The following is a 9,529-nucleotide window of genomic DNA, read 5'->3' on the forward strand; positions in this document are numbered from 1 at the left end:
TCCTGTCCAAGTTTGCACCAAATACTATTCACACATCAACACTGTTCTCACTGACTCGTGCTCCTTCTCAAACTGGAGACATGTTGATTTTAAATTCCACATCTTTGTAATCAGTCTCACCAGGGTACTTGTACCCATGAGTCAGAAGCTTGTTCAAGCATCATCTTAGAGATTCAAGCAAAAATATCTAAGCTCATATTCTTAGGACTGCACTGAGAGAGGGTCTCCTTACTGTAGATACTTCTTTTTTTTTCACATAAAATGCCCTCTGAAATAAACGTAAAAGAAGACATGGCACTATTTCAAAGACCAGTGCAAAAACAAAATACTTTGTAGGCTGGAAATCTGAAATTAAGATATAAAATGCTAAAAGCACTTAGTAGGTCCCACAGCATCTGTGGAAAGTGAAACTGTTAAACATTTCAGGTTGCTGTCTATTCTGTTGTATGCAACAAGTAAATTGGGCCCATAAATTCTCCAGTTTAGAGGAATGAGAGGTAATATAACTGAAATATATAACATTCTTAGAAGGTATGCCAGGATAGATACTGAGAAATTGTAGATATTTTAATCAACCTGTTCAGATGTGTTACAATTCACACCTCTGAAGCAGGTGGAATTTGAAATCAGGCCTTCTGACTCAAAGGTAGGGATTCTACCACTATGCCTCTATACCACTGCTGAAAAGTGGTATCCCTCTCATGCATACAAAACATTAGTTTTGATGTCTCAACAATGCCTTGTATAACTAAAGTATAATATCCTCAACTTTATGTTTAAATCCTCTTCTAATGAAGGATAGCATCCCTTTAGCCGTCTTGATAATGTGCTGTACCTACATTACAAACTATTTGTGACTCAATCTAAATCAATCTCAGAAGTCTGCAGTTTTCTCTGTTTAAGGCTAAAAAGTATTCAATTTTTATTCTTCCTGCCAAAGCAAACAACTTTACATTTTCTCAATTATACTCCTTCGTTGGATTTATGTCCACTCACACTCAACCCATCCTTTTGAAAACTCCTTACACCGTCAGGACAACATACTTTTCTAACAAGGCATTTGGAACATTGGTCTTTATTTGAATGGGGGATTGCAGATTAAGAATGAGGTTACAACTGTACAGAGGAGAAAGTGAGGACTGCAGATGCTGGAGATCAGAGCTGAAAATGTGTTGCTGAAAATGCGCAGCAGGTCAGGCAGCATCCAAGGAGCAGGAGAATCGACGTTTCGGGATTCCTGAAGAAGGGCTTATGCCCGAAACGTCGATTCTCCTATTCCTTGGATGCTGCCTGACCTGCTGCGCTTTTCCAGCAATACATTTTCAGCTACAACTGTACAGAGCTTTGGTAAGACTACATTTTAGAGCACTGCGCTCAGTTTTATCTCCATATTTACAGATGTACTTGCATAGGGAAGTGATACAGCGAATGTTTATTTCAAGTTATGGAGTCATAGAGATGTACAGCATGGAAACAGACCCTTCGGCCCAACTCATCCATGTCGACCAGATATCCTAAATTAATCTAGTCCCATTTGGTCTAAATCCCTCTAAACCTTTCCTTTTCATATACCCATCCAGGTGCCTTTTAAATGTTGTAATTGTACCAGCCTCCACCACTTCCTCTGGCAGCTCATTCCATACATACACCACCCCATGTGAAAAAGTTGCCCCTTAGATCCCTTTTAAATCTTTCCTCTCTCACCTTAAACCTTTGCCCTCTCTAGTTTTGAACTCTGCTATGCTGGGTAAAAGACCTTGCATATTCACCGTATTCATGCCTCTCATGATTTCATAAACTCCTCACCCCGCAGCCTCTGACACTCCAGGGAAAAAAGCCCCAGCCTTTCAGCCTCTCCCTAAAGCTCAAACCCTCCAAACCTAGCAAACAACCAGGATCATTTCTCCAGTTGGGAAATAGGGAACACTAGGATGCAATCTCAGAATAAAAGGTCAATCATTTAGCACTGTAACGGGAAGAAGTGTTTTTTTTAAACTCAGAGTTGTGAAGGTTTGAAATTCTCTATCATAAAAAAATGTTGTGGATGCTCCATTGTTAAAAATATGTGAGACTGAGCTTTTTAGTGAATCAAGGCATTATGGGGAACTGATGTTCTGATTTTTCACGTTCCAAAATTCTTTTTAGTTTAAAGAACAGCTCACAACTTTTTTATTGGAGATTCTTGTTTTTTAAAAGTTTCAACTGATTTTGTATAAAATCATTTAGGAAAGGGTTAGAGTTAACCATTTAGAGTTAGGCTTCTCATTTGCATTCAGTTTCGGTGCAAACTCATCCCCCGAGGATTCTTTTCTGACTCAGACCGAGAGAACAAGAAAAGGAAGCAACAAAGCGGAGGCTCTCGGGAGTTGTAGTCCACCGGCTCCGAGTGTGCGCAGTGACAAGGGGGTCATGGTGGTGGGAAAAACCACAGCCCCCAGCGTGCACCTGGGAGGCAGCGGCTGTCACTTCGCCCTAGCTGCTGGTTTGTGACGGAATCGGCGTCTCATAAAATACAACATTTTCAGGTTTTTTTTTCAGGAAAAAAACCTGGGCCGGCGGCAGAAAAGTTTGTGTGTTTTTTTTTAAAGTAAAAAATGGTTCCCCCTTCCTTTTCAAATTTTAGTTAAACTTTGTGATGTGTAAGTGCGTAGTTGTTTGTTAAAGATTCTCCCTTTTGCTTTCAGTTTTTAAACCTGGTGTCAGTCAGCTCTGTTTCGAAGTCTTTACTTCGGTAAGTTTTGCTTCAGACAGATTTTATTCTCGGTATTATATGGTTACTGACGATAACTTTGTATATCATGATGTTGGGAAGCAGGTTAAGATAAGTTTGAGGTCTGTTCGCGTCCAGAAACAATTCTGGTTTTATTTTAAACGGAAGACTGGCTTGTGATGAGCTCCAGGTTGCTATTAAAGACTGATCGTCTTGAAAATATGCTATTTTTATTTAATTCTCATCATTTGAAAGCGTTGTCAGTTAATTGGTATACAGTTCCATGGCTTAGTAGTCTTTAGTTTCCTAGCCAATTGCCTTGCTCAGTGCTTATGGTGGAAAGGATCTGTGTATACAAGAGTATATCAAGAATCAATCAGGGCACTTAGTGAGTCAGGGAACATTGTATCAATATTAGAGTTATAGAGTTGTATAGCATGGAAACAGGCCCTTCGGCCCACATTGACCATGCCAACCAGTTTTCCTAAACCAAACTAGTCCCATTTGCCTGTGTTTGGCCTACATCTCTCTAAATCTTTCCTGTCTATTGGTTGCTATATCTCACTAGAGTGGTTACTGGGATCAAAAAACAGAAATTGCCAGAAACGTTACTCAACCCGAAATGTGAATTTTTAATTTCTGTCCACAAGACCTACCAGACCTGCTGCACTTCCAGCATTTTCTATTTTAGTTTCTGATTTACAGTATCTGTTTTTTACTTTGTTACTGGGATGTTAGAATTGGACTGTGGGGAGAGATTGAGTGGATTGATCTGATTTCCAGGGGTTTAGAGAATGAGCAGTGATATTACTGAATCAGCATTCTAAGAAACTTGACTATACTGCAGGATGCTTCCATGACTAAGAATCAAGATTATAGGTTTGAAGCTGCAGAAGAAGGTGTTGACCATTTAGGACTGTGATGGAGAAAAATGCCTTTTATTCACAGGTTTGCAAATCTTTTGAACTCTGAAGGCTAGAGAGCTGTGGATGCTTTTATTTTTATTTTCCACTCATGGATGTGTACATCGCTGGCTGTTGCCTTTGATGTTGGTGGTGAGTATGTTTAAGACAAAGCATCACAGAGTTTTGAGTACTAAGGGATATAGGGTTAGATTATAGGGTGGAATGAGGCAGGAAAATAATCCCTGATCAAGTTCAATGGTGAAGTAGATTGGAAGGGCCAACTGGATGAATTTATCGTGATGAAATCCCATCCATTGTTTGGAGATGCCGGTATTGGACTGGGGTGTACAAAGTTTAAAAATCACACAACATTAGGTTATGGTCCAACAGGTTTAGTTGGAAGTACTAGTTTCTGAGCGCCACCTGAAGAAGGAGCAGCGCTTCGAAAGCTGGTGCTTCCAATTAAACTTGTTGGACTATAACCTGGTGTTGTGTGATTTTTAACTTTCCCATCCGTTGTGTGTCAGTATTAAGCTATTTATCCTGCTTCGTTATTTTATTAGATTAGGCTGACCTGTGCTTCAACTGTACTTACCTGCCTTGGTTCCAATCTCTTTGATACCTTACCCAACAAATTCCTGTCATTCTTGGACCTGAAAATTTTAATTGACCACTGGTTTTCTGGGTGAATAAATTCCTGGTTACCATGATCCTTTGTGACAGCAGTGTTCAACATGTATTCGTCTTACTCTATCTTCTCCTCATCTAGGTGTACTTCCAGGCAAGGATCACTGGTGATCTGGAATTAGATTTTGGGCTTCCTTTCCTTTCACTTCTGTGCAAACTGAATTTCTTTATCCCCAACTGTTTTGTGTTTCTGTATGTAATTCTGCTTTGAATGTTAATACACTCTGGTTCCCAGTCTGACAATGTATTGACATTAAAACCATCATCCTTGTTTTAAGCCCCTCCATGGCCCTCTCCGTGTCTCTGTTAACTTCTCCCAATAACTTCTATAATTCTTTCATTTGTCCACTACTGTGCTGCTGCAATTCCTCAGTTTATATTGCACTGCCAATGGCAAGGTCCCTTCATTGCTTATTGTCTAAGCTTTAGAATTCTCTCCTTTTAAGATGGTCCTTACATCCTACTTCTTTGATAACCTGCCATTTTTTTTTCTATAGCTTGATGTTAAATTTTCATTAACAGCTTCTTCTGAAGCATCTTGGAATGTTTTACTATACCAGTGATGCTATAAAAATGCAAGTTATTGTTGAATCAAAAATTTCTACATAAATTTGGAGATGCTTATTAGTATAATACACTATAATTAATACATATGTTAGGGATACTCTTATGAACTTTGTTCAGAAACCATTAACCAGTACTGCTGTGTGCAGTATCATTTTTATACCAGAATAAGAACATTTCTGTTGATTTAATGGATTTGTTTTTTTCTCTCGAACCAACTTTGATTCCATGCCAAACCCTCAATCAGGTTGCTGTAATCCCTCAAACTGTTTTTTTTTCTTCAATTGTGGATCACAGTAGTTCACAATTAGCCTCAAGCCTGTGGAAAAACGGAGTAGAAACCCCAAGGCCCAGGTGGTAGGCATTGACTGGTTTCAAGTGTATTATGTCAGAAGGTTCTTGAGGTGCAGTGTAGCGTCCTGGGTTCAAGTACCACCTGAACAGGTTGATTAGAAAATATCTGTGTTATGTCAGAATATTGTATGCAACCAGTTTTAAGAATTTTCCTCAACTTATTGTTCAAAGTTTGTGAGAAGATTTGTAGCTCGGGTGCTCGTTGTTGTGGTTCTGTTCGCCGAGCTGGGAATTTGTGTTGCAGACGTTTCATCCCCTGTCTAGGTGACATCCTCAGTGCTTGGGAGCCTCCTGTGAAGCGCTTCTGTGATGTTTCCTCCGGCATTTATAGTGGTTTGTCTCTGCCGCTTCCGGTTGTCTGTTCCAGCTGTCCGCTGCAGTGGCCGGTATATTGGGTCCAGTGTTCTACTATTATAGGACAAGCCAAACAGAGAACAGCCAGGGAATTCCTAGAGGCATGGCGCTCATCCACAGATTCTATCAACAATCACATCGACCTGGACCCAATATACCAGCCACTACAGTGGACAGCTGGAACAGACAACCGGAAGCGGCAGAGACAAACCACTATAAATGCCGGAGGAAACATCACAGAAGCGCTTCACAGGAGGCTCCCAAGCACTGAGGATGTCACCTGGACAGGGGATGAAACGTCTGCAACACAAATTCCCAGCTCGACAAACAGAACCGCATCAACTTATTGTATTGTGTCCATCTCTTTACTACAGAAACTTGCCACTGCTCTGACACAATAGACACATCCTGTGATAGACACATTGTCTGTATTCTTTCAGGCTGGCTACCATGAATGAAAATCAAGAAAATCAACAGACCGACATTTCATCGTTGTATTCCAGCACCTTTGCCCAGGTTATCTTTGTCAATGTGGAAAAGGTGTACATGACAGATGTTCCTGTGAAATGCAACTACACACTGACACCCAGGATCATTGCCCATAAGAAAGACTGGATTGGAATTTTCAAGGTATGTCTAATATCTTATTAGAGCTGGATTCTGACAGTGCAAACTTTAGTGCTATCTTAGAGTGGCAGCCAGGTTTTGGAGTTAAGTCCACTTGAACCCATAACCATCTGATCCCAAGGGGCATGGATAGGATAAATAGACAAAGTCTTTTCCCTGGGGTTGGGGAGTCCAGAACTAGAGGGCATAGGTTGAGGCTGAGAGGGGAAAGATATAAAAGAGACCTAAGGGGCAACTTTTTCACGCAGAGGGTGGTACGTGTATGGAATGAGCTGCCAGAGGATGTGGTGGAGGCTGGTACAATTGCAACATTTAAGAGACATTTGGATGGGTATATGAATAGGAAGAGTTTGGAGGGATATGGGCTGGGTGCTGGCAGGTGGGACTAGATGGGGTTTGGGATATTTTGTCGGCATGGACGGGTTGGACCGAAGGGTCTGTTTCCATGCTGTACATCTCTCTGACTCTGTAATTGTTTATTTATCCACCCCACACTCTTTAGATGTTCCAATCATTACCAATAATTCAGTGTGTTTTTATAGAATGGAAAGAGACTCTTTGGGCCACAATGTCTGGAAGAAAGTCACATTCCTGATGAAGACCTTACACTCAAAATGTCGATTCTCCTGCTCCTTGAATGCTGCCTGACCAGCTATCCTTTTCCAGCACAACACTTTTTGACTCCCACTGTATGTGTGCCAGTCATCAAACATCTATCTACATATCACATTTTCCAGCACCTGGACCTTAGCCTTGTATGCTATGATGATTCCAGTGCTCATCAAATAGTTTTTAAATGTATGAGAGGACCTGCCTCTACTACCCTTTTCATGCTGTGAGTTCCAGATACCAACAATCCTCTGGCAGAAAGATTCTTTCGCCATTGGACCATGCTGTTCACCTCTATAACTCTCTTTGACTCTAAATCCCTTCTAAGCATCCTGCTCCTTACCTTAAAATTGGGCTCCCTGTATTAAGAGAAAATGTTTTTCCTTAATTACCTGTCTATGCTCCTCAGAAGCTTATACATCACAGTCAGATGCACCTTCATTCTCTCTGCTCTAAGGAAAATAACTCCAGTCCCTCTTCATAACTGAATTGCTCCAGTCTAAGGAGTGTTCTGGTGAATGCCTTCCGCACACTCTGCAGTTCAGTCACATTCTTCCTATAGTGTGGTATTCAGAACTGCACACGACTCCAGCTGTAACCTAACTAATGCCATACACCATAACTTCCTAGCTTTTATATTCACTAATATAAAATTCACTAAAATATCTTCACTAATAAAGGCAAGTATCCCAACTGCCATCTTGATCACCTTATCTACCTATTTTGCTGCCTTTAAGGATCTAAGGACATTCACACCAAGAAATTGTCTCTGATCTTCTGTACATCCTTCAGTCCTGCCATTCATTGTCGACTCCCTTGCCTTTTTAGTCCTACCAAAATACAGCACCTCTTAATTTTCAGTATTGAATTCCATATGACACTGTTCAGCCCATCTGACTAGTCTGTCTATCTAGTCCTACAGTCTGATGCTTTCCTCCTTGCTAGTTACCACATTACCAATGTTCATATATGGCAGGAGACATAGAACATAGAATATTACAGCGCAGTACAGGCCTTTCGGCCCTCGATGTTGCGCCGCCCTATCATACTAATCTGAAGCCCATCCCACCTACACTATTCCATATACGTCCATATGCCTGTTCAATGACGACTTAAATACACTTAAACTTGGCGAATCTACTACCGTTGCATGCAAAGCATTCCATACCCTTACTACTCTCTGAGTAAAGAAACTACCTCTGACATCTGTCTTATACCTATCTCCCCTCATTTTAAAGTTGTGTCCCCTCATGTTTGCCGTTCCCATACTCAAATGTATTGACCATACCTGCTGCGTTTGCTCCTATATCATTAGTACCAAAACTTACGGCAGACCATTGGACACAGGCATCAGTGACAAAAATATTCTTTGACCTTTTAACTCCAATTTTTTCCACTAAGCCAGTTTTGGAACCAATTTGACAAATTGCCCTGAATCCATGGCCTCTTCCTTTCTTAACCAATGTGCAGTTTGAGACCTTGTCAGAGCCTTACTGAAGTTCAAGTATACTACATCAACTGCACTGTAAGAGATGATCTTCCCTTTACAAAGCACTGCTGACTATCCTTAATTAATTCAAAATTTTTTCCAATAGTTTTCTACTACGGATGTTAGACTCACTGTCCAGTAGCTTTTTAGGACCATGTTAGCTGCACTCCAATCCTCTGACACCCCTCCTGTGTTCAGAGGGGGATTTGAAATTAATTTCAGACCACAAACAATCTCTGCCCTTGCCTCCCACAGCAGCCTTGCATACATTTCATCTTGGCCTGGGAATTTATCTACTTTCAAGGCTGCTAAAACCGTTAATATATCCTCCCTGTCAATTCTAATTTGTTTAACTGTATCACAGTTCTTCCTCCTTATTTCTAGATCTACATAGTCCTTCTGTATAGAGAATACAGATGCAAAGTACTAATTTAAAACCTCAGCTATGTTTTCTGTCTCCACACACAGATTGTCACTAAGGTTCCTGATGTGCCCTACTCTTTCCCTGGTTATTCTCTTGCCCCTAATATACTTAGAATGCTTTTGGATTTTCCTTAATGTTATCCACCAGTTTTCTTCTTGTTCCTTTCTCACTCTTCTACTTTTATCTAAAATGCACAAGCTTGCTTAAATTAGATTAGATTAGATTACTTACAGTGTGGAAACAGGCCCTTCGGCCCAACAAGTCCACACCGACCCTCCAAAGCGCAACCCACCCAGACCCATTCCCCTACATTTACCCCTTCACCTAACACTATGGGCAATTTAGCATGGCCAATTCACCTAACCTGCACATTTTTGGACTGTGGGAGGAAACCGGAGCACCCGGAGGAAACCCATGTTCTTCTAGGGCATCTATTAGAGTCATAGAGATGTACAGCATGGAAACAGATCCTTCGGTCCAACCCGTCCATGCCGACCAGATATCCCAACCCAATCTAGTCCCACCTGCCAGCACCCGGCCCATATCCCTCCAAACCCTTCTTATTCATATACCCATCCAAAAGCCAATAAATGTTGCAATTGTACCAGCCTCCACCACATCCTCTGGCAGCTCATTCCATACATGTACCACCCTCTGCGTGAAAAAGTTGCCCCTTAGGTCTCTTTTAGATCTTCCCCTCTCACCCTAAACCTATGTCCTCTAGTTCTGGACTCCCCGACCCCAGGGAAAAGACTTTGTCTATTTATTCTATCCATGCCCCTCATAATTTTGTAAACCTCTATAAG

The 9,529-nt window shown here is 41.1% G+C and overlaps 1 protein-coding gene across 1 annotated transcript in view; it reads left to right on the plus strand.

Annotated features, from left to right (window-relative positions):
• Window positions 1–2,423: 2,423 nt before the first annotated feature.
• Window positions 2,424–9,529, plus strand: part of LOC122539753 (calcium-binding and coiled-coil domain-containing protein 2-like) — a 59,743-nt gene continuing 52,637 nt past the window's right edge. Inside the window, exons 1-3 of the mRNA XM_043674789.1 lie at window positions 2,424–2,570; window positions 2,685–2,731; window positions 6,015–6,204. Coding sequence (XP_043530724.1) covers window positions 6,025–6,204 — 180 coding nt within the window. The 5' untranslated portion in view covers window positions 2,424–2,570; window positions 2,685–2,731; window positions 6,015–6,024. The remainder of the gene's footprint in view (window positions 2,571–2,684; window positions 2,732–6,014; window positions 6,205–9,529) is intronic.

The sequence above is a fragment of the Chiloscyllium plagiosum genome, chromosome 33, assembly GCF_004010195.1.
Source record: "Chiloscyllium plagiosum isolate BGI_BamShark_2017 chromosome 33, ASM401019v2, whole genome shotgun sequence".
Lineage (NCBI taxonomy): Eukaryota > Metazoa > Chordata > Chondrichthyes > Orectolobiformes > Hemiscylliidae > Chiloscyllium > Chiloscyllium plagiosum.